The sequence below is a fragment of the Dermacentor andersoni genome, chromosome 11, assembly GCF_023375885.2.
Source record: "Dermacentor andersoni chromosome 11, qqDerAnde1_hic_scaffold, whole genome shotgun sequence".
Taxonomy (NCBI): Eukaryota; Metazoa; Arthropoda; class Arachnida; order Ixodida; family Ixodidae; genus Dermacentor; species Dermacentor andersoni.
The window spans coordinates 36125934-36151843 of NC_092824.1; the positions used below are offsets into that span (position 1 = coordinate 36125934).

At 47.3% G+C, this 25910-nt stretch overlaps 1 protein-coding gene across 2 annotated transcripts in view; it reads right to left on the reverse strand.

The window, feature by feature from the left end:
• LOC129381699 (solute carrier organic anion transporter family member 4A1-like) overlaps positions 1 to 25910 on the reverse strand; it is a 74974-nt gene that overhangs the window by 20957 nt on the left and 28107 nt on the right. For both annotated transcript variants that reach the window (XM_055064759.1, XM_055064758.2), the window contains exons 7-8: positions 8656 to 8848; positions 6304 to 6445 (exon numbers count right to left, since the gene is read on the reverse strand). In XM_055064759.1, coding sequence (XP_054920734.1) covers positions 6304 to 6445; positions 8656 to 8848 — 335 coding nt within the window. The remainder of the gene's footprint in view (positions 1 to 6303; positions 6446 to 8655; positions 8849 to 25910) is intronic.

A 25910-nucleotide genomic window follows, 5' to 3' on the forward strand; every position in this document is an offset into this window, starting at 1 on the left:
GTCACGTACGTGAACGCACCGGAAAGCTGTGGGCGTGGAGTTATTCACGGCATAGAGGAAATGTACTCCGACAAAGAAGTCCTAATCAACCTAAACGAGGATGAAGACAACCCGACAATCCTAGAAGCAAGAAGAATGGGCAAAACCAGAAGTTTCCTCCTAACTTTTGACGACGAGGAAGTTCCACGCAAGCTTTTCTTCATGGGCGCTATTCTACGGTGCTTCCTATACAAGAAGAGGTACGAAGTATGCTACAAGTGTGGAGGACTCGGACACAGATCAGACGTGTGTGACAATGACGAACCGAGGTGTAGAGGTTGTGGGGTAACCAGACCACAAGAAGGACATCAATGCGAGCCGCGGTGTCAACTCTGCGGCAAAAACCACGTCACCGGGGATAAGAAGTGCAGGAATTTATTTCGCACCCCGTACATCGTGAAGAAGAGACAATGGGAGCAAAAACAAGCGGCCGAGGAGACGAACCAAGAGGAACTTAGTAAAAGCAGGCCAAGCGAGAGATCGAGCAGCAGGACCAGGAGCCGCTCGGAGTCCTTCCCGAGGCTACAGACGCCGCAACAGCAGACACAACAGAAGGAAACAAGTAACAAGGTGGGCTGGTCAGACAGTCTCCCAGGATTCAGAAAAGGATAGAGAAAACCAGGAGCTAAAAGAGCTTATTAAGAGGCAGGAAGAGCAAATCAGAACACTGATTGAGGATAGGAAAAAGGAGAGAGAAGAATTTTTGAAGATAATCGAGGAGATGAAAAAAGAGAAGGGTGGAAACAGTACAAGACAGGAAGAGAGTGTAGGGGACAAAGAACCTAAAACAGATCGGCCCCCGCTCAAAAAGAAGAGAACGGGAGAGACAGACTCAGACAGTGACATGGACAAAGTTACTCAGGATATTACCCTGATGAACGGAGCTATGATGCAATTCATGGAACAAACTCGAGCGGTATTTGAAAAGCGCGACATCGCCCTCAAAGCAGAATTTGAGAAACGCGACTTCGCTTTAAAAGCGGAATTCGATTGGTTTAGAACACAAATAATTACCATTCAAAATGCATTGGCAAAATAACACGATCTGGCAGTGGAATTGTAGGGGCTTCCTGAAAAAGAGAGCAGTCCTACGAACATTCCTAACTAATATCGATAAACCAGATGTCATTGCGTTGCAAGAGTGTGGGAAAAATGCAAAATTGGCCGGCCACACAGCCTACACTGGACAAAGAGAGAATCGGCAGACAGCTATTTTAGTTAAAAGAAACTTAGCAGCAGCCCTGCACGAGACTGACACAAATAAGATTGATCACGTCCTAATTGAACTAGTACCGAGGAAAAGAAAAGATAGGAGCCTATACGTTCTCAACGTATACAGCTCTCCTAAGCAAAAAAAGAATTGTGGCTTCGATCAGCTCATCGAAAGATCCCAAAGCATTGCAGGGAGCAGCCCCATAGCGATAGTCGGAGAATTTAACGCCCCACACACGGCTTGGGGGTACAAAACCTCGCAACAGAAAGGCAGAGAATTATGGGATACTATCTCCAAGCATGAACTAACTCTACTATCAGATCCTCAAGTTCCGACGAGAAAAGGAAATAGTGTTTCCAGGGACACCACACCAAACCTTACTCTCATAGGGGGGCACATAACCGCACGATGGTGTAACATGGGAGAAGACTTGGGGAGCGACCACAGAATAATAGAGACGGTGGTAGAACACGGCACACCAACTCCCACACCCAAGCAGATCGAAGCGGTAAATTGGAACCTCTTTAGGCAGAAATGTGCCGAAAAAGAGGAGCTCAAGGATGTAGGCAGCTGCAGCAAAGCCCTCTTGGAAGCGGTTGAAGAGGCCACGGAAAAGGTGGAGGCAGACGAAACGCAAGAGGTAGTACACCGGAAAATGGTGGGATTATGGAGGAAAAAAAGGCAGCTAGAGCAAAAATTTAAAGAGCATAGAAGCAATAGAAACATTAGGAGGGCATTAGTGCACCTGAACGGAGAGATTGAAGAATATTGTCACGTAGTAGTGACGTTAAAGAACACAGTAGCAGTACTGTGAAAGACAAAACTGGCTTTTATTGGGCGAACCTGTGCCCACAAAACAAGCTACACTTAAAGCGCAACGATAGCGGCGAACACAGTCGGCGATCGTCGAAAAATCTGATCAGCGGGTCAAGCGCGTCGGCTTTTATACAACGGTCGTCGAATGTTCCAGACTAATCTTTGGGACCCGCATGCCTTCCACAAAGTTCTACAACATTCGAGTCACGCGATGAAATCAGATAACACAAGGTTCGGCGACAACAGACAGCCGGGTAGAAGCATCGATAACTTTCCAGAAGCGTCGGATACATGCAGGCGCGTCCCTCGCTGTGCGATTACAGTTGTTAAGCGGCGAAACGTGGTCGGCCGATAAAGATAAGTACGCGTGTCAATATGCACTCGAACTCACGAAACGAAATTGGAATAGCATATGCGAACAGATGGATCACAAAATTGGTAAATCAAATACATGGCAACTGTTGAAACACCTACTAGACCCCCAAAGCAGCAAATCAGAGACGCATAGAAACATGCAGAAACTAGTGTACAAATACGAAGGTAGTAATAGACAATCGTTCGCTGAAGTTAAGGATAGATATCTTAAATGTGGTCCGCAACAAGCACTACCGGACTACAAAGGCGAAGAGAACCCCCTCTTGGACAGCCCCGTAACGGTAGGAGAAGTCAGGGCCGAGCTGAATCGACTCAAAACGAAAACAGCTGCAGGACCGGACAGAATAAGCAATCGGATGTTGACGAACCTAGACGACAAGTCAATAGTAAACCTAATGAATTTTATGCAAGAGTGTTGGGAGAAGGGTAACATCCCCAAAGAATGGAAGGAGGGTAAATTAGTCCTAATTACAAAACCGGGAAAAAAGCTCAGTCTCGAAAACCTCAGACCAATATCCCTCACGTCATGCGTCGGGAAACTAATGGAACACGTGATACAATCTAGAATCAGCAGATACTTGTAAGACCAAGACATGCACCCTGACACAATGATAGGCTTCAGAGCACACCTATCTGCGTGCGATGTCATGCTACAGCTTAAAGAGCAAATTATCGACCACCAAACGAAGGACACGAAAGCCATCGTTGGCTTAGACGTGGCCAAAGCATTTGACAACGTAGACCACAAGGCAATCTAAGAAAAATTCAGTAGCCTAAACGTGGGGAGGCGTACCTACGAGTATAAAAAGGACTTTCTGACTGACAGAACAGTAACGGTTAGTCTAGGGGGTAACGAAGAGAAAGGAATAGAACTCAGCAATAAGGGGACACCGCAGGGCTCTGTGCTCTCACCCACTCTCTTTAACATAGTAATGATGGGACTCCCGCACAAACTTAAGGACTTACAGGGTCTAGAACATACGATCTATGCGGACGACATCACCCTATGGATAAATAGAGGCAGTGACGCCCACATAGAAGAAACGCTGCAAAATGCCATAAATATAATTGAAGAGCACTTAGAAAAAGCCGGACTTAAATGTTCAGCTACGAAGTCGGAGGCTCCCTTCATCAGTCCACAGAAAAATCGAAAGCAAATCCCTAACCACGGGATAAAACTCGCAGTTAATGGAGACGCGATTCCAAATGTTAAAGCTATACGAGTGCTTGAACTATAAGTGCTATACGATTAGAAAGCTTGAAATGAGCGTAAGCCAAACATGTCAACTCCTCAGAAGATTTGCCAACAAGAAGGTAGGCATGAGGGAGGCTAACCTATTAAGGATAGTACAGTCCTTCGCGATCAGCAAGATCACATACGCAACACCGTACCTTAAACTAACAAGGGCCGAGAAAAACAAAATTGAAATCCTCATTAGGAAAGGAATTAAAACAGCCCTAAACCTGCCACCATGCACATCTACGCAGAGGATACTAAACATGGGCATTTCAAACACCCTAGAAGAGTTGATCGAAGCCACACTAGTCTCCCAGCAACAGAGACTAATGAGAAGCAGAGGTGGTCTGAGAATTCAAGAGAAACTAGGATACAAAACTAACAACAAAGTAAGAAACACGGGAGCCATTCCGTCGCAAATCAGAGACAGGATACGCTTACCACCACTCCCGAAGAATATGCATCCTAGTCACCACCAGGACAGGAGGAAAGACAGGGTTAAAGCATTACAAAAATCACTAGATAAAAAGCAAGGGGTGTTCTACACGGATGCTGCAGAATATGAAAGCAGACCAGGTTTTGTCTCAGTGACGACCCAGGCTAACGGTGAGAACTCAAAGAGCTGCAGTACCCCGCAAAACAGAGTGGAGGTTGCAGAGGAGGTGGCCCTAGCCCTAGATTTGACTCAAAAAGGGGTTAAAATCATAGTGTCAGATTCCAAAACAGGTATCAGGAATTATACCGCAGGGAGAATCTCCAAAGAGGCGCTCAACATATTGGAGAAAGGACCAATTCCAGAAGAATCAGTAAACCTTATATGGACTCCTGCCCACGAAGGCTTGCCCGGCAACGAGAAAGCGCACGCATCGGCCCGAGAGCTTATTTACCGGTACACCAATGCAGCCTCTACAGCCAGGGAGCCCCTACTAAAAGAAGAAGGCATAAACACTTACAGCGAAATTCTCGATTATTATAGAATGGGAAGGAAAACACTGCCAGCGGCGCATAAGAAACTAAGTAAACAAGAAGAGATAACATGGAGGCAACTCCAAGCGGGGGTGATCTGCAACCCCTACATCCTGAAGAGATGGCACGATAGCATTGATACCATGAATTGCAAACACTGCGGGGCAAAAGCGGACATGATCCACATAATATGGACATGTCCAAGATACAATAAACCAGATAGGGATAGACAATCCTGGGAGACTTTAATGACCAGCTCGAATGAAGATGATCACAGAGAAGTCATCCGCATGGCCCTGGACACCGCTGAGCTCCAAGGAGCATCAGCCAGCTGAAAAGGGAGGAGCCAGCCAAAGAGAAAGAAAGACTCTTGACTCCTCGGCGCTCTTTTTTGCGGGTGCAAATAAACGTTATTTTTCTCTCTCTGGTGAGGTTTAAATGATAACATGAGGTGAACCAGAATTTCTGAAGAAGATGATGTGTGATGCGTAGTTACCCAGTCCACGTCCGGAAGGTTAAAGTCTCCCATAAAGGTAATTCTAGAGTTGTTAGCATATCGGTGTAAAAACTCATGAATGGCAGAAATGTTCTCATCACCAGAAGAGGGACTTCTATAGAAGCAACCCACACAAATAGTAGTATTGTTACGAAGAAGTCTGCAAAACGCACTGACCTGACACATCTGGCATTAAACAAATGTGAGGTTTTTCTTTATCACAAGAGCTACGCCCCTGCCACGGGAACCCCGATCTTTGCAAATGACTGAATAGCTCGGCGGAATGATTTCATGGCTGGAAATATCTTGTGAAAGCCACGTTTCTGTGACGGCGACTATATCAGGTTCGCGATCAGTTAACAGGTTTTCGAAAGATTATATTTTGTTTAGTAAGCTTCTTGCAATTACATTTACGATTGTTAGTTCTCTTATCGAGCTGTTCCCCGCGTCATTGGTGGGCCGCTTATTTTTCTTTATTCCGCTTCGTTTTTTTAAGGGGTACTTTGTCATTGGTTTCCTCGTACCAAACAAAGGCGCGACTGTTAATGTACCGTTTGTCAAAGGCGAGGGAGACTTTGTCGTGTTATTCGCGATTTTCTTTGGCATTGTTCCACAGTTTCTTTCTAATGTCCCCAACTTTAGGAGAAAAATCTTCCCCAATGGCGAGTTTTGAGTCTTTAAGTCTAAAACCTTTTTTTCAATATCGCCGATTGGTCGCGGGAATTTAGAAGTTTAAAAATTACCGGCCTAGTCTTTTTCGCTTGCGGTCTGCCTAACCGGTGTATGCGTTCTACGGTAGCTGGGTCCAGCTCTAGGATATCTTGTATGATATCTGTGCTGACTATCTGTTCAAGACTTTCGCTCGTTTCTTCTTACAATTTAGGGATAACAGTAGTTTTCACTATCTGCGCTTTTTCAGGACAACCTGGTGCACAGAGAGAAAGGTAATAGAGGTGCAATTCCCACTCTGTACTCTGGCCGACACGCCGTACTTAACGCTCCCCTAGAGCACTGGCGCCATTTTTCCTCCTAGCAACATTTGTGCGAAACTACGCTCCGTCCTCTACTTCGGTGTTACGAAAACCGCGGTGCGCAATGTTCCCAAACACGGTTCGGCGAAAGCTCTCCGACAGCGCGCACTCGTGCGACCGAGCCACTGACCGTGGTCGAGGCCTTGACGTCCTGGGTCTCGTTGCGGCAGCCGGCCAGGCACGGTGACGTGTACATCTTGTGGTCCCGACCGCAGATGGGATTGAAGCTAAGCGGACACATGCAGTCGCTGCTGCACTTGGGCGTGAGTACCCTGCGGCGAGGATGAGGAAGAGGAGGAGGAGGAGGCGACAGAGTGACGGGCGCACGCTCGCGCGATGCTCTCTATAGACCATGGCCTCAGAGATCAGGCGACGCGCGGTGACACCACTCCCCCCCCCCCCCCCCGCCTGTCTTGAAGGCTATGTATAGAGCACGAAGCCTACTGCAAAAAATTACTAGACGCAACTCTCGCAGCGCAAGCGTTCGGCTGCCACAGATGTGGTGAACTTACATGGATTTGTCTAACCTAACCTTCCTCGTGTTTTACCGAGCAATTTTTGTTGGGAACTGTGCTACCGGCAGTTTCGCATGCGCCTTAGCAGCAGTGACCCTACGGCTCCAAGGAAATGTGGATCCCGTGCACTGTCAGCCTGCTATGCAAAAAAGTAATACGTGTTTTGAAGGCAGCTCGCACAAGACCTTTCTACATATTCAAATGCTACGTTCCTACAACATCCCCTAAAAGTTACTCAGAAGCCGACGACGATGGCCCAACCAAACTCCCGGCCCTAACAGCTGACTGGTTTGACTGCGTCGGAGGATGAGGTCTGCGATGGCTACAATTGAAGTGCAAGAAATGTTGATTTTCTGCACCTAAATGTAATGTTACTCCTTTCTGCTAAAATTATTGGCTGGTAAAAATGTTTGTTGACGGAAATTGAATGCTTTGAAATGGGTAAGTAAAGCGTGCGTTGTATCATGCCAACCAAGGTGATCTAAGTGCGTCTTATACTACGGTGCGACTTACGCATTACACACCACGTTTTTTTTTTTTTTTCTCAAATCGCGATAAGTAAGGGGTGTGATCGAGTTAGGCAGAGGTGCGACTTATAGTCCCAAAACTGGGATATTTGTAATTAGCAGCACATGAAGGCTGCTGAAAATCTGCGGGCGCCTGCTTTGTCTCACTACTGTGGCTCGTCATGCCTTTCTTGCCAGCTCTATTTCTGTGGAGAAGAAAAAAACGAATATTTCAAATGTGCCTGCAAGCAAAATGGCAAGGTGGTCTATACTCAATCAATTTGCAAAGCCACAAAGAAGTTTGAAGCCAGAAGCAGGAAGTTTAGGGAAATACGTATACTGTGACCATCCTTCCCATGCTCGCTGAACGGCCAAGCTTGTAGCTTCCGTAGACACTAGCGCCATAGTTCCCTCTAGTAATTTTCCTAGGGAAATATGCGCAATGAAGGGGAAAGTACAGGGACGGAGGCGGGACTTCCACGCACGTGTCACTGCGCCGACTAGTCCGGCAGTATTAAGCAGTTTAGTGTTGCCGTCACTCGGATCTATACTGATTCAGCGTAGCTTGCTCCTCTTGATGGTACCACATTTTCCGAAACGTGGCAGTGCAAAGCAGAAAATTTAAGTTTAGCGATCAGTGGTGTTTTGCATTTTTTAACATATGAAATTGGTGCATTCAGAGTCGCGACACACAACACAACACAACACACAACACCGACACACAAAGCGTTCCATGTGTACCTTCTGTGTTGGCGTCTGTCAAAGCAAAAACTTTTCGCAATCATGCAGTGAGGTTAGTAGTGTTCACTGTTCCTCAGCAAGTAGAAAGAAATACTGACATATGCTGCACTTCTTGCGCGGAACAATTTAGCACAACATCAGACGACCAAGTGAGCCGAAGGGTGTGCCTGAACGTCGCGATGTCCTCTTCCCTGAGATCACGAAACATACACATCCTGGGTAGCCAAACGGGAACTGGGCCCGTATTCCCAAAGAAATGTCCCCTGATAGAACTGTTCATGAGAGAAAATTTCCGCCAATCCTGATGCTGGGCATATTATTAGAAAAAAACGGCCAGCCAATCAATAATAGCACTTACGAACTAAAAAGCCTTGTGAATTCGGTCCCCGGTTCGTAGAAAATCTTTTTTTATTATTAAATTATTAACGCCAGTTCATGGCTTGTCAGTATTTTTCTTTGATTTGCAGGCCCATGAGGTTCAATTCACGTGAGCAATAAGGAGTTGAAAATGCCGTCCCAATGCTGCTTCAGACAAACGCGTACGATATTGGCGATCCTAGACTGAATACGTAGACTGAAACCTCGCGACTATTTTCAGGAGCGCTGTCGTGCGTGTGCTTCTCCTCCCGTAAGTTTCCCTTCGTAGCCGCAGGAAAGACGTGCGCGAGTATTAGTGGCCCTGACGCAAGCTGCGCTCGCAGAGGGACCCGCAGCACTCACATCTTCTTCTCAATGTCGATGCCCTCGAAGCGCTGGTTCGGGCAGGCGATGAGCAGCGCGTAGAATACGAACCAGTTCATCACCGAGATGAGTACGCACATGCGTATGATGTTGGAGCAGCTCAGGTTCAGCTTGGAAACCACGTAGCCGCCCATGAAGCAGCCCAGGCTAGCGCTCGGAATACCGATCATGCCTGCAAACGGCGTGCAGCGCCCCTGTCAACTGCATTCATCGTTTTTCCCACCCCTAAATTTAGATACCAACTTAGATAACATATGTAGCACTTATATGATGCAAGCGAAGAAAACTGAAGCTGTGCGAAACATTTGTCGGCACTGGAAAGAACAGCCGAAGCCACTGCTTCGACTTCATGATGCTAGAACTGCTGTATAGAGTACGTACCAGTTCTGCCGAAGGCGGAAAAAGGGGACAGGCGGTTCGGTTCTTGTACACACACGTAATAGCGGCGTTCAGCCGTCGAGCGAAAAGATTGTTTGCCAGCTCGAAGCAATAGCGGCATTCCATAATGGCATCATCAATGCGGGTACAATTCCAAAATATCAAAAGCCTTGCTATGCAGTAAGCTTGTCCTTTCAAGACGTTCCCAATCTTGTATCATTCTCGCCTATCCCTGTCTACCTTAAGGCAAAGAACAAGTCTCGTAGTAGTATGTGTAAGACATCTTTCTGCGTGTGGCCAGTGCTTTGCATTAATATGTTGGTTCATCGAAATTCTGAAATGGGAATTTGTAGCTGTTCAAGAGTTGAGGACCATCTTCGTGGTCCTTACTGCCACATGTTTTCGCCTTTATCAGAAGAAGCCAGCAAACCAAGACTATAAGAAAATCATAGGGGAAATTACTTGTACTTCTGATTGAATTAAGGTATAAATTATTAATTATTTATTATTAATTAAGAGGGTGTAGAGGTGCTGGCGTAGGTGTGGCTTAGAGGTGTGGCGTCGATGCTGAGGTGAAGTTAAGTATGTTAACGCATGATGCCCTACGTAGGACAGTAACTAATGTGTTTAATGTTATGGTTTTGTTAAAGTTTATGACAATGCTGTGCTTAATATGATGGTTTTGTAAATGTGTACGACCATGTGAACAAAACGTGTGTGCCTCTGCTGTTGTCTCTGCCAGTATGGGGGCGAAGCACTCCCTCAAGCAATCCTTTAATGGCTTTTCCCTTCGCCTCCCACCACATGTATATGTGATAAACCAATAAAGAATCAATCAATCAAGGTAGAACATCCGCCTCGCGTGCAAGAGGACCGTGGGTTGAATCCCGGTGCCGCGCAATTTTCCACCGCATAAAAAAAGAAAAAGGATCCGCGTGTTGATAAAATTGCATAAACAGGCCTGGAGTGCGGCCTGATCACGGTTACCAGAACCAGTAACGCACTCCCTCACCACAGCACGATTGGCCACCATGGTGCAGTACTTGGCCACTACCTCCCATATGAATACAATCAAACACCGGCCCGCAGTCCCCAGCAGCTGCGAAGCAACTGACCACGGCGGCGGTCAGACCTGTGACGCAGCAGAGGGTGCTAAGATTCTCTGGATCCGGACAGGCCGCCATTGGAATCTGAACCTGACAACGTTTAACGCTAGAACGTTATGTAGTGATGCGAGTCTAGCAGTGCTATTGGAGAAATTAGAGGGCAGTAAATGGCATATAATAGGGCTGAGTGAAGTTAGGAGGACAAAAGAAGCATAAACAATGCTAAAAAGGGGGTACGTCCTGTGCTACCGGGCTTAGCTGAGAGACGAGAACTAGGAGTCGGATTCCTGATTAATCAGAATATAGCTGGTAACATACAGGAATTCTCTAGCATTAACGAGATGGTGGCAGGTCTTGCCGTCAAACTTAATAAGAGGTACAAATTGAAGTTCGTACAGGTCTACGCCCCTACATCTAGTCATGATGACAAGGAGGTCGAAAGCTTCTCTGAAGACCTAGAATCGGCGATGGGTAAAGTCAAAACAAAATACACTATACTGATGGGCGAATTCAATGCCAAGGTAGGCAAGAAGCAGGCTGGAGACAAGGCAGTGGGGGAATATGGCATAGGCACTAGGAATAAATGGGGAGAGTTATTCGTAGACTTTGCAAAACAGAATAATATGCGGATAATGAATACCTTCTTCCGCAAGCGGGATAGCCGAAAGTGGACGTGAAGGAGCCCGAATGGCGAAACTAGAAATGAAATAGACTTCATACTCTGCGCTAACCCTGGCATCATACAAGATGTGGACGTGCTCGGCAAGGTACGCTGCAGTGACCATAGGATGGTAAGATACCGAATTAGCCTAGGCTTGAGGAGGGAACGGAAGAAACTGGTACATAGGAAGCCGATCAATGAGTTAGCAGTAAGAGAGAGAATAGATGAATTCCGTATCAAGCTACAGAACAGGTATTTGGCTTTAACTCAGGAAGACGACCTTAGTGCTGAAGCAATGGACGACAACCTTTTGGGCATCATTAAGGACTGTGCAATAGAAGTCAGTGGTAACTCCGTTAGACAGGATACAAGTAAGCTATCACGGGAGGCGAAATATCTGATCAAGAAACGCCAATGTATGAAAGCCTCTAACCCTACAGCTAAAATAGAACTGGCAGAACTTTTGAATTAGTTAATCAATAAGCGTAAGACAGCTGACATAAGGAAGTATAATATGGATAGAATTGAACATGCTCTCAGGAACGGAGGAAGCCTAAAAGCAGTGAAGAAACTAGGAATTGGCACGAATCATATGTATGCATTAAGAGACAAAGCCGGCAATATCGTTACTAATATGGATGAGATAGTTCAAGTGGCTGAAGAGTTTTATAGAGATTTATACAGTACCAGTAACACCCACGACGATAAGGTGAGAAAGAATAGGCTAGAGGAACTTGAAATCCCACTAGTAACACCGGAAGAGGTAAAGAACGTCTTGGGAGCTATGCAAAGGGGGAAGGCAGCTGGGGAGGATGAGGTAACAGCAGATTTGTTGAAGGATTGTGGGAACACTGTCCTAGAAAGATTGGCCGCCCTATATACACAATGCCTCATGACCTCGAACGTACCGGAATCTTGGAAGAACGCTAACTTAATCCTAATCCATAAGAAAGGGGACGCCAAAGACTTGAAAAATTATAGACCGATCAGCTTACCGTCCGTTGCCTACAAAGTATTTACTAAGGTAATAGCAAATAGAATCAGGAACACATTTGACTTCTGTCAACCAAAGGACCTGGTAGGATTCCGTAAAGGCTACGAAACAATAGACCATATTCACACTATCAATCAGGTGATTGAGAAATGTGCGGAATACAACCAACCCTTATATATAGCTTTCATTGATTACGGGAAAGGGTTTGATTCAGTCGAAATCTCGGAAGTCATGGAGGCACAACGGAATCAGGGTGTAGACGAGCCGTATGTTAAAATACTGAAAGATATCTATAACGGCTCCACAGCCACCGTAGTCCTCCAAAAAGAAAGCAACAAAATCCCAATAAAGAGAGCGTCAGGCAGGGAGATACGATCTCTCCAATGCTATTCACAGCGTGTTTACAGGAGGTATTCAGAGACCTGGATTGGGAAGAATTGGGGATAAAAGTTGATGGAGAATACCTCAGAAAGTTGCGATTCGCTGATGATATTGCCTTGCTTAGTAACTCAGGGGACCAAATGCAATGCATGCTCACTGACTTGGAGAGGTAAAGCAGAATAGTGGGTCTAAAAATTATTCTGCAGAAAACTAAAGTAATGTTTAACAGCCTCGGAACAGAACAGCAGCTTACGATAGGTAGCGAGGCACTGGAAGTGGTAAGGGAATACATCTACATAGGGCAGGTAGTGACCGCGGATCCGGATCATGAGACTGAAATATTCAGAAGAATAAGAATGGGCTGGGGTGCGTTCGGCAGGTATTATCAGATCATGAACAGCAGGTTGCCATTATCCCTCAAGAGAAAAGTGTATAACAGCTGTGTCTTACCAGTACTGACGTACGGGGCAGAATCCTGGAGGCTTACGAAAAGGGTTCTACTTAAGTTGAGGACGACGCAACGAGCTATGGAAAGAAGAATGATAGGTGTAACGTTAACAGGTAAGAAAAGAGCAGATTGGGTGAGGGAACAAACTCGAGTTAATGACATCTTAGTTGAAATCAAGAAAAAGAAATGGGCATGGGCAGGACATGTAATGAGGAGGGAAGGTAACCGACGGTCATTAAGGGTTATGGACTGGATTCCAAGGCACGGGAAGCGTATCAGGGGGCGGCAGAAGGTGAGGTGGGCGGATGAAATTAAGAAGTTTGCAGGGAAGACATGGCTATGATTAGTACATGACTGGGGTAGTTGGAGAAGTATGGGAGAGGCCTTTGTCCTGCAGTGGGCGTAACCAGGCTAATAATGATGCTGAGGATAAATTATTGGAATTGAAAGTGAATGAAAAAACAACTGACCGTACATGAGGCACAAACCCACGTCTTCACAGTGCGTGTACGATGCACTTACCAGTTGAGCTACCGCGGCGCCACTTTCCCATCCACTTTCTAAGGTATTTATGTGTATCTACTAAAAATAAACCTGGGAGTGTTAGCCAGCGCCACACCTCACGGCCTTGACGGCGGATGTGAAGCATGGTATTTTGTCGTAGGCGTCACGTGTACGTGATCTTTTTGGATGAAGGCAACTGGTTAATAATTACATGCTATCTGAAGGCAAGAATGCCTCCGGATTCAACGCCTCGCTATGTATTGAACGAGAAGAAAGGAAACTGAGGGCCCGATTTTTGTTATTCATATCATAAGAAGCCAACAAACAGACATCAAGGACAGCATAGGGGAAATTACGTGTACTCTAATCCTGACAAAGGACAGGACAAGAGAGCGGCAAGCAGCGTTGGTAGCATATAAACCGAAGTAGCCCCGGGCGACCTCAAGCTCGCGACTACGACGACTGGCGGTGAGGCGGCAGCGCCGGGCATCCTTCTTCACTACAATCACCCCTCCCCCAATCGGAAAAGGAACCATCCTAGGAACTCATGGTTAACATATTATGAGTGGGTCGTGATACGGCTTAAGGCCCTGTACGTGGACGGTTTCGCGACCATGACAGCGTTGGCCCGCAGATGGCGGGACAGGCTCGACGATATAGTTCACAGGCGATGTCTGCGCTCGGACACGGTAGGGACCTTGATATCTAGGGACAAGCTTGAAGGAGAGGCCAGCAGGGACAGCTCGAACCCAAAGCCATACAAGGGAGTCTGGAAGAAAGTGACAAGGCGTGTGGTCATGATCACGTCGAAATTTTTTGAGCCAATGATCAACGGTTGTGGCGGAGCGGGCGGGCGAACTGACGGCATTCCTCGGCGTGGCGGGAAGCTCGAGATGGGTCGGCATTCAGACGAGTCGCGTCGGTGCGGAATAATGGTGTCGTGTGTGGTCGAAGGTTCGAGGCCATACAAGAAAAAGTATGGGGAAACCTGTGGTCGCCTGTGCCATAGCGTTGCAGGCGTACATCATGACCACCAAAATAATGTGTCAATCAATGTGATCAGAGACGATGTACTTGAGGAACCTGTCGCCAAAAGTCTGGTTCAATCTTACCGTGAAACCATAATATTGAGGATGGTAGGCGCTGGTGGTGCGATGAACGATGTGACATTCAGCAAGGAGCACGTTTACGACTTCGGAGAGGAACACGCCCTCTATCGCTCAAAAGTTCGCGAGGTGCGCCGTGACGGAGAATGAAGTTTCGCAGAAGGAAGGATGCCATATTACGGGTTGTGACAGCAGGCTGAGCGGCTGTTTCTGCGTATCGTGTCAGACTTTCGATGGCAACGACTCTGCAGCGGTTTCCGGAAGCCGTGTTCGGAAGTGGTCCGTACAGATTAATGCCTGTGCGATCGAAGGGCCTGGCAGGGCACGGAATTGGCTGGAGTGGACAATAGACATGCTGAACAGGAACCATGCGGCGTTGGCACTGAGGGTACGTTCGAATGTATTTGTATACGATGGTGAGCGTGCCATGCGAGTAAAACCTGGAGCGAAGTTGGGCGTACGTTTTCAAGACACACGCATGCGCAGTCTGTGGGTCAGCGTGATAGGCAGAACATATTTCACCACGAAGATGTCGGTGTATGACCAGCAGCCACTTGCGGCCATCAAACAGATAGCTCCAGCGATAGAGAATGTCATCCCCCATCTCGAAGCGAGAAGCTTGACGGCGAAAAGCTCGGTAAGGTGGAATAAGAGTCGATTAGATTGCAAGTAAGCGAAGAAGAGGGCTTATTCAGGAATCCTTGCGTTGCTCCAAAGTCATGTCGCCGCCTGCTGGGAATGAAAGTACTTCGTGAGCGGCAGACAGGCAGGTAGCCCCTTCAGTTGTCACAAGCGAACGTCACAGCGTGTCGACATTGGTGTGGTGGCGGCGAGACCTGTGGTCAACGCGCGTGTCGAAACGTTGCAACTGCAAAGCCCAGCGTGCTGATCGGCCTAAGTGGTACTTCAACATGGACTGCCAGCAAAGCGCATGGTCGTGTGTAATTACGCCGAAGTTACGGTCATAGAGCTCAGATATAAATTTACCAAGTGCCCAGATGATGGCCAAACATTCCTTTGCCCTAACGAAATAATTCATCTCTGTTTTGGTGAGGGTGCGGCTTACGTATGCAATGGCGTTCTCGTCGAAGCCAGACTTGCACTGCGCAAGCACAACGCCGAGTCTAACACCGCTGGTGTCGGTGTGTACTTCGGTGGGAACTGTGACGCAGTATCGGCGGCGAGGTTAGTAGATGACACCACTCTTGGAAGGCATTGTCACTGGCGGACGACCAGGCGTAATTGTTCAAGGCGCTCCGTGGAAGCTAATTCAAGAGACCGTTGATGGAAGCAAAGTTCTGAATGCAGCGACGAAAGTAAGAACAGAGGAAGTTGCGAAGTTCTTTTACGGAGGAAGGTTTGGGAATATTAGCAACTGCAAAAGACTTGGCGGCGTCGGCAAGAATACCGTTTTTACATAGCGCATGGCCAAGGATGGTGAGCTGACTGGTGCCAAATCGGCATTTCTTCAGGTTGCGCTGAAGGCTGGCATCAGTTAGGCACTGCAACACTTTTAGCCTACAGTGATGTATGAAAATCTCGAGTGGAAAAGTAACCGCATAATCGAAGTAGCACAGGCACGTTTCCCACTTGAGACCACGCAAAAGCTTGTACATCAGACACTCCAAAGTCGCGGGGGAGCTGCAAAGCCCGAAGGGCATGACGCGAAATCCATTAAGGACACCTGGCATGACAAAGGTCATTTAAGGTGTGAAACTTGACGCCATGGTGACTTGTCAATAGTCGCTTCGTAAGTCGATAGACTAGAACAACTCTGCGCCTTAAAGGCAGTCAAAGGCATCGCCAATTCTCCGGCAAATTGTAAACATCTTTGCGAGCGATTTTGTTAAGTCGACGGTAAGATCCATCAGACTTCTTAACAAGAACTGGGGCTGAGCAAGGGCTATTCGAAAGCTGGATGACGCCGCGCTTAAGAATATCGGCTTATTCGTCATCGATAACACCGCGCTTTGTCTCGGACACACGGTATGGTCTTTGTCGCAGTGGTCCATTGGCACCCGTGTCGATGCGGTAACAAATTGATGTCAAGCGGTCCAGGGAAACAGGCCGGCAGTGAGAAGAACAACGGGCATTGTACTGGGCGCATTGGGAAACAGTCAATGGGTTGGCGATGGAGCTATTTAGAACATCGTTCGAAGTCGGCTGTTGCGCGGGCTTCCAGGTCACTCCGGTGGCCTCTTCAGTGGTGATGGAACCATTTGGCATCTCAATGACGGCAGCGACATACTGAAGGTGGCCAACGCATTCCCCACTCAGCAAAGTCAGGGGACATGACAATTTGTTGGGTACGAGCATTCTGTTGACAGACTTCTGACAGTCTTACAGCAGTCACAGACGTCTCAAAGAGCAAAAGGCAGCGGGGAGCATTTGCGATGAACGAAAATGGCAGATGGCGTGAAAATTGCATTTGTATAAGCAACAATGTTGCATGACACCACGGTAAATTGGCAGAGGAGTGCGGTGAAATTGCAACGTCTTCTGCAACAAATACTTTAGCTTCCCGAGGCGTCAAGAAACGGGACGTCTCAAAGCTTTTGAAATTACACTTCAGCACGAGAACAGTCGATGACAGCCTTATTAGCGGAAAATCCCAGCCAAAAATAAGATCAAGACATTAAGAGCTTAGCGCTAAAAATTCGACGATGTAGAGGAGGCCTTTGATCACAATGCGAGCAGTGCATGCAGCCGCCGGCGGGATGCGGTCTGTGCTGGCAGTACGAAGTGACACTTAGAACGACAAAAAGCTTAGCTAGTTGGTAAGGATTCATAATGCAAACAAGAGCTAAAGCGTGCAGACACGGACACTCTTGTGTCCGTGTCTGCACGCCTTAACATTGCTGTGCATTACGAAGTGACACGTCTGACACTGGCGTCGTAGCCTTTCTGAGCAAACGGCAAAGTTTGACACTAAGAACTGAAACTGCGGTGCCAGTGCCGATGAGGGTGAGTGCAGCGACACCGTCCACATACACATCAATCACATTAGTCGAAGAAGGGAGGATCCTTGGACTTTTCGTGGGTGACGCAGTTCCTGCCTAAGGAATTGCGGCGATTAGTTTTCCCTTTCCGGCGTAGAAGGACGGCGATGCAAGGGTGAAAGCGAGCGGCGTTGAGGCGATGGCGAACGGCGATCAGCAAGAGGGCGGTGGTCCGAGTATCAAGATCCCTGGCCGGGATTCCGAGATGCCGAGGACAACGGGTACAGTGAAACATATGGATCGTAGTCGAAGCTACGGCGCTAGGATGTCGCGCTGCGGCGGCAGAATCATGCAATATGGTAACACGCAAAACGTACTGGCTCGTTGTAAGGAGTACGCCACTGATCTGTGGGTACGTTGGGGAAACGGAGTGAGTGGCACGGCTGATGTAAATGGTGCACGTGGCTGAGGTGGTGGCAATGCGATAGCTTCGGCATAGCTGAGAGGTTCATTCACCTCGGTATAGGCAACGGGAGGCGGCACTGATGGAGTCTCGCGGACAGAAGGCAGAGCTGTGCAAACTTGCTGATGTATGATTTGGCGAAGGTTGGCAGTCAAATGCGAAGCTGGTTGCGCGGCAGAGGACAGCAGCAAAAACTGACGAGCGACCTCAGAACGGACGAACTTCTTTAGATAGCAAATCAAGGAGTCAATGTCAGGAGGGGTGACCTTGCTCTCGCGGGTGTCGTCGGACACAGGTGGGCGCCGCTTGAGATGACGCTGTCTGCAGAGGTCGTCGAAACTCTGGCAAAGCTCAGTGACCTCAGAAACAGTACCAGGGCCTTTTTGACAACATATGAAAGGTATCGTCAGAAAAGCTTTTCATGATGTGACGTACCTTGAACGCCTCCGCCTTTGTCGCGTTGACACACCGGCAGAAGTCGACGATGTCATCCATATAGCTGGCGAACATTTCGGCAATTTGCTGGGATCAGCTTAGTAGGCGTTGTTGAATGCGAAGCTTGCGCACGTCAGGGCGGCGGAAAACTTCCGCGATGCTGGTAGACCACGTGCGGAGATCGGCGTCGTAGTTTTTAAGCAACAGCTGGGCGACGCCCAATAAATGGAAGATCGGGTTGTTGAGCATTTGGGGATCGTCCCATCGGTTGGTGGTGCTCGCTCTTTCACACAGTGCCAGCCAACTTTCAACGAGTTTCTAATTGGTGCCGCTGAAGATGTCAAGATCCCGCTGACGCTGGGCAACGACACATAAGATGGCGGGTGAAACTTGTGGGGATGACTGGCTGGCGTCGTCAGGCATGACGGACGGCAGAGTTCAATTGCGTAATTGCAGGGTGGAAAAAACCGCATAACTCTACCAAAACCTAATGCGAACAAAGTACAGGACAAGCGAGCAGCAGGCAGCGTTGGCAGCGTCACAATAAGAGCAGTACCGGCAATCTCGACCTCGCGCCTCCCGGGCGACTGGCGATGTGGCTGTATCGCCCGGCATTCCTCTTCACTGCAGTACTTATTATTTGAAGTAAAAAATTACAAATTAGTGGAAATGAAAGTGGATGAAAAAACAAGTGGCGGCAGGTGGGCCACGAACCCACGTCTTCGCATTACGCGTGCGATGCTCCAACCAAGTGAACTACCGCGACGCCGTTTTACCCTCCACTTTTTCGTGTATTCACGTTTGTCTACTAGAACTAAACCTGCGATTGTTAGTCAGCGCCACACCTCACGACCTCGACGGCGGCTGTGGAACATCCATTTTTGTTGTAGGTGTCACGTGCATGTGTTCTTTTTGGGTGAAGGCAACTGGTTAATAAACCCACAGATGCTGCCTCAAGGCCTCAGTGCACCCGGATACGAGGGCTCACAGTGCAATGCGAGGCCTCGATGTCATGGGACGAAACTTTGTGAATGAAAAAAATATCGTATACATGAGGGTAGAGCGAAGCTACTAAGAAAAACCATACATATTTCTCAGAACGAAAGCTTTGAAGTTGCAGAAAAATTTGCCCTTGTCCGTGGTTGGACTCCGGAACAAAAGCCTTTCCGGAGCCGTCGCTCTAAGATCTGAGTTAACTGAGAGTCTAGGAAGTTTCAGAGTGAGGGTGAAATAATCGACTGCTGAAAGCACACGAACACTTGAAGCAAAGGCGTTGGTCTTGGGTTCGACATCCATCCAGGACGAATTTTCGCTCAGCAAAGGGAAGTAAAACTTCATTAATGTTTGCTTTGAGCTGGGGCCGGGAATACACTGAATAAAGTGGACGTTGTTTTAATAAGCGTTCTAGAAAAGCACAACCTGGCCGTGTATAATAAGTGTGACGGCGATTTGCCAGACCATTGTGAAATATGTAGTTGTCAGGCGCTGCTAAGCAAGACAGTATTCTTTAGAAGGCAAGGGGTCAGACTGGGAGCGGTACATTAGAACAGCTGTGTGTTCGTAATGTTTGTAAACATGCATAGGAATCACTACAGCACTGGCACACAGAGACAAGAGGAATATTGTGTTGCCCGCGTCTATCTGCCAGCGCTGTTATTCTTTCGACGCAAAAAAAAAAATATGCATGCGTGCTAGCACGCCTCGTAAGTTTCTGTGAGACAAAAAAAAAAAGACGTTTCTTTATGGTTCCACACCCGTGCTTCTGCTTTCAGAGTTTATACATAGTTTTCGTTTCCCATACGCAAGCGTATACTATTCTTGAAGGCCATGAATGACTAAATCAAGTTACGATGAGCATAACGAGAACAAGGTGAAAGCAGCGGTCATCGTTTCGACAAGTGGACTTGCCTTCTTCAAGGTGTTTCAAGTCCCCTTGTCGAAACGTTGGCTCACGCTTTCAACTTCTTCCCGTTTTGCTCATCCTCTTGAATTTCCATCAAACCACCTTCCCCCTGTTTTCCCTAAATCAAGTTATGAAACTTATAAAGTCATGGCGTGTGTCTTGTTTGTTGTTGTTACAAGTATTTTCTTTTAATACGCGGCATTTCTTATAGTAATTGTATTTCTGATAACCTTTTCGTTTTTGAAGTGGTTTTCTCGTCTTGTGTAGCGCTGGCATTAGATACTCAAATACTTAAGTCTATAGCGGCACCGTGGCACATATAGCTCCTGAATTTCGATGCCAATGTGTATTTCAACAGCACGAAAGAAAAACTGTAACGTTATACCTGGTCTTTGTGTCTGGGGATAAAAACAAAGAAGAGAGTTCCATTTGGGAGTCGGGGGCCGTGGCTTTCTTTCTATAGTTTGCTGATACGTGCAATAAGGTCGCCTGCGTCCGTTGACTGATGCTTAGTTGTTAGTGCTCAAAGTGGGCAGTGCGAGTGGTACTCAGTACAAGGTGCTAACTGCGTCAGCGCCCCGTCGATTACTCTGAGCAGAGATGAAAGTGCATATCTGGTAAATGTTAGTTTGCGCGTGCTTCGATTTCTACTCGTCTTGTCGCTACAGTACCATGCTCTTCGGAAATAAAATAAGTTGGTAGTTAGCGCACGACCTGTCGTCTTTTCCGTGTGAATACAGCGCTCTGACCTCAATCGTTCCAGGTACAGAGTTCGGGCTTGCGAACACGGCAGGCACTCGCTGCCCGTTGAATTTCTCAAAAACCAAGTGAAACGCGGGAAGTGAATAACAGCCAATCGGACCAAGTTGAGTTTCTTCTGAGAGGTTTTCAAAATTTACCGAAGGTTTTCTTCTGGGCAAAGTCACTTCTATTGCTGTAAGTGCACGACTTGGAAACGAATCGAATCAGTTGTAATTGAATTTATCTGTGTGCACGGCGTCGGGAAACACACTATCGGCGCTGTTCACAAGTATACCACTCCGAAACTGGAATGAGCGCTGTTTGCTCTCGCTTCTAAAAATCTTGCGCGCAAATCAACTGACAACTCCACTACCTGAATGAAAACACAGTATCTTCCGCTTGCATGGCTAAACTAAAGCACGCTATGAAAACGATATGCCGCCTCGTGGCATAACATTTGCCACGATCAACTTCAGACGTCCCGAGGCAGTTATGATTCCTGCTACCGTGTCTGCAGAGAAAAGTACGTTAGCCAGAATAATCCTGCGTTTTAGAGCACTAGTAACACAGATTCTAGGGCCGATAGTTAGAAACGAAGAAAACCAAATGAATCTTAAAAATTAAAGTGCATCACTATAACTTATCAAAGTTCCTGCCTAAACAAAGCACGTTCAGTGATTTGAAACGCCAACAAGATATTGAAATCAATGTTCTGCTTCCCGGGAAAAAAGAAAACCCGAGTGAAGTGTTTCGAGCAAACCGGTGTACCACCAGCAGTCGCCACCTTTTCTCAAGGCGAAGTTTCTTATCCAAGTCGCACTCCGATGCGCGTCGTCTGCTTCTTTAACGAAAATATGAAATCACACATTGCTGTCATTCCACCGCGATGACACGCACAATGGCACGCAACAAATCTTTCGACATCCACATTTTCTTTTCAGCGTATTCCATCGTAAGAGGCCCTCTTTTGCTTCAAGCTTCAACCTGGATGAGCTGTTATCGGTGCGGCCGCTAGTGGTCGAGCATTTAGTTGGAGTCGCCAGACAGTGGGCGACAAAACAGAATGAAGTTAATTTACAAAGATAAGGGGGAGAAATGAATTCACTCGTATAGACCGTTGACCATTACATCGGTCATATACAGGCTAGCAATGCAGTCAATCAAATTAAAGCTGCAAGCACGGGCAGAGAATAATGGCATTCTGGGAGCACTTCAGATTGGCTTCACAATAGGTAGGCGTTTAAATGGGAACTTATTTGTTCACACTCAGTGTACTAAAATATCAAAAGTAGAAAGCAGACTGTTATATGTGACGTTTTTAGACATTACGGGAGCCTATGACAACGTAGACCGCAACATTTTGTGGCATATTCTGGAAGGGGAAGGCTTAGGTGACGATTGCCTACAGCTTTTGAGAGAGATTTACCTAGAAAATGCCGCTTCCGTTGAATGGGAAGGGAGGACCGAGGAAAAGGTTGATATCAACAATTGACTGAGGCAGGGGTGCCCTTATCCCCACTGCTGTTTATGATGTACATGGTGAGGATGGAGATGCTGCTAGAAGGAAGTAATATCGGGTTTAATCTCTCATACAAACAGGTGGGTACAGTAGTAGAGCAGCAGCTTCCAGGTTTATCTTATGCGGACGACACTGTGTTGCTAGCAAACAAGCAGTGATATCGAACGTCTGGCTAATATCTGTGGACAGGAAGGCAACAATTTATGTTTGAAATTCAGTGTTAGAAAATCAGGTGTTATGGTATTCAATGAAAACAGTGAACAGAGAGTGGCATGCAGGGCCAGGAAATACCTCGGGTAACAGAATATAAATACCTTGGTATTTGGTTAAACGAAGGCATTAGATATATGGAAACACACAAAAAAAAAAAAAAAACAGTGAAGGGGAAGAGAAACGCCTCCACAATGAAGCAAAGAGCGCTATGGGGATGCAAAAGGTACGAGGTGCTCCGAGGTATGTGGAAAGGTGCAATGGTTCCAGGATTTACTTTTGGAAATGCTGTTGTTTGCTTTAAATCAGGGTTACAATCAGGACTCGATGGGAACCAAAGGTCAGTGGGACGCCTCGCATTGGGCGCTCACGGAAAGACTACAAATGAAGCTGTGCAGGGTGATATGGGTGGGACTAGTTTTGAAGTGAGGGAAGCTTGCAGTAAAATTGAGTATGAGGGAACGACTGAGGAATATGGAAGAAAGTTAATGGGCTGGGAGAGTGTTGAGGTATCTGTACAGGAAAAACATTGTTTCACAGTGAAAGAAAAGAACTAGGAAGCTTACCAGGAAGTATGCGGCCTGTAGGGCGTGCCACACAGAAACAAAGAACGTCAAGCGAAGAGTCAGAGAGGCTGAAATAATCTCATGGGTGCCGGCAATGGAAAAGAAATCTGCCACGAGTAACTACTTAAGAGGAAAAAAACGAAATCAGGAAAGAAACAATTTATGACAACTCAAAGGAAAGCTCATTACTTTTCGAAGCGAGATCGGTATGCCTTAGAACACGCACCTATACAGCGACATGTAAGTAGGAAGAAGAATCATGTGCTTGCTGCGGTAAAGCTAGAGAAACTATGGAGCATGTTTTATTAGAATGTGAAGACGCCTTCCCAGCGGTCGATTTAGGCACCATTGGCCTCCTTGAAGCCCTTGGATTCAGCGAGAGCAGTGGAAAAGTAAACATGTCCGCAATAGGCATTAGTAAGAGGCGATTGGAGGATTGGTAGAAGAAAAGTAGGGAAACGACATAAAACGGAGACGTACAAAAGCAAAGTTCGCAATAGGGGATCAGAAAATTTTGTTGTGGGAGTTCATAGTGCTTTTTTTCTTGTTTAACCTGGGTAGGACATTAGGCAGTATAATAGTAAGAGCTTGGTGGCGCAACCCACCGCCCAATTCTAAAGGGGACGCTCATATCCATCCATCCATCCATCCATCCATCCATCCATCCATCCATCCATCCATCCATCCATCCATCCATCCATCCATCCATCCATCCATCCATCCATCCATCCATCCATCCATCCATCCATCCATCCATCCATCCATCCATCCATCCATCCATCCATCCATCCATCCATCCATCCATCCATCCATCCATCCATCCATCCATCCATCCATCCATCCATCCATCCATCCATCCATCCATCCATCCATCCATCCATCCATCCATCCATCCATCCATCCATCCATCCATCCATCCATCCATCCATCCATCCATCCATCCATCCATCCATCCATCCATCCATCCATCCATCCATCCATCCATCCATCCATCCATCCATCCATCCATCCATCCATCCATCCATCCATCCATCCATCCATCCATCCATCCATCCATCCATCCATCCATCCATCCATCCATCCATCCATCCATCCATCCATCCATCCATCCATCCATCCATCCATCCATCCATCCATCCATCCATCCATCCATCCATCCATCCATCCATCCATCCATCCATCCATCCATCCATCCATCCATCCATCCATCCATCCATCCATCCATCCATCCATCCATCCATCCATCCATCCATCCATCCATCCATCCATCCATCCATCCATCCATCCATCCATCCATCCATCCATCCATCCATCCATCCATCCATCCATCCATCCATCCATCCATCCATCCATCCATCCATCCATCCATCCATCCATCCATCCATCCATCCATCCATCCATCCATCCATCCATCCATCCATCCATCCATCCATCCATCCATCCATCCATCCATCCATCCATCCATCCATCCATCCATCCATCCATCCATCCATCCATCCATCCATCCATCCATCCATCCATCCATCCATCCATCCATCCATCCATCCATCCATCCATCCATCCATCCATCCATCCATCCATCCATCCATCCATCCATCCATCCATCCATCCATCCATCCATCCATCCATCCATCCATCCATCCATCCATCCATCCATCCATCCATCCATCCATCCATCCATCCATCCATCCATCCATCCATCCATCCATCCATCCATCCATCCATCCATCCATCCATCCATCCATCCATCCATCCATCCATCCATCCATCCATCCATCCATCCATCCATCCATCCATCCATCCATCCATCCATCCATCCATCCATCCATCCATCCATCCATCCATCCATCCATCCATCCATCCATCCATCCATCCATCCATCCATCCATCCATCCATCCATCCATCCATCCATCCATCCATCCATCCATCCATCCATCCATCCATCCATCCATCCATCCATCCATCCATCCATCCATCCATCCATCCATCCATCCATCCATCCATCCATCCATCCATCCATCCATCCATCCATCCATCCATCCATCCATCCATCCATCCATCCATCCATCCATCCATCCATCCATCCATCCATCCATCCATCCATCCATCCATCCATCCATCCATCCATCCATCCATCCATCCATCCATCCATCCATCCATCCATCCATCCATCCATCCATCCATCCATCCATCCATCCATCCATCCATCCATCCATCCATCCATCCATCCATCCATCCATCCATCCATCCATCCATCCATCCATCCATCCATCCATCCATCCATCCATCCATCCATCCATCCATCCATCCATCCATCCATCCATCCATCCATCCATCCATCCATCCATCCATCCATCCATCCATCCATCCATCCATCCATCCATCCATCCATCCATCCATCCATCCATCCATCCATCCATCCATCCATCCATCCATCCATCCATCCATCCATCCATCCATCCATCCATCCATCCATCCATCCATCCATCCATCCATCCATCCATCCATCCATCCATCCATCCATCCATCCATCCATCCATCCATCCATCCATCCATCCATCCATCCATCCATCCATCCATCCATCCATCCATCCATCCATCCATCCATCCATCCATCCATCCATCCATCCATCCATCCATCCATCCATCCATCCATCCATCCATCCATCCATCCATCCATCCATCCATCCATCCATCCATCCATCCATCCATCCATCCATCCATCCATCCATCCATCCATCCATCCATCCATCCATCCATCCATCCATCCATCCATCCATCCATCCATCCATCCATCCATCCATCCATCCATCCATCCATCCATCCATCCATCCATCCATCCATCCATCCATCCATCCATCCATCCATCCATCCATCCA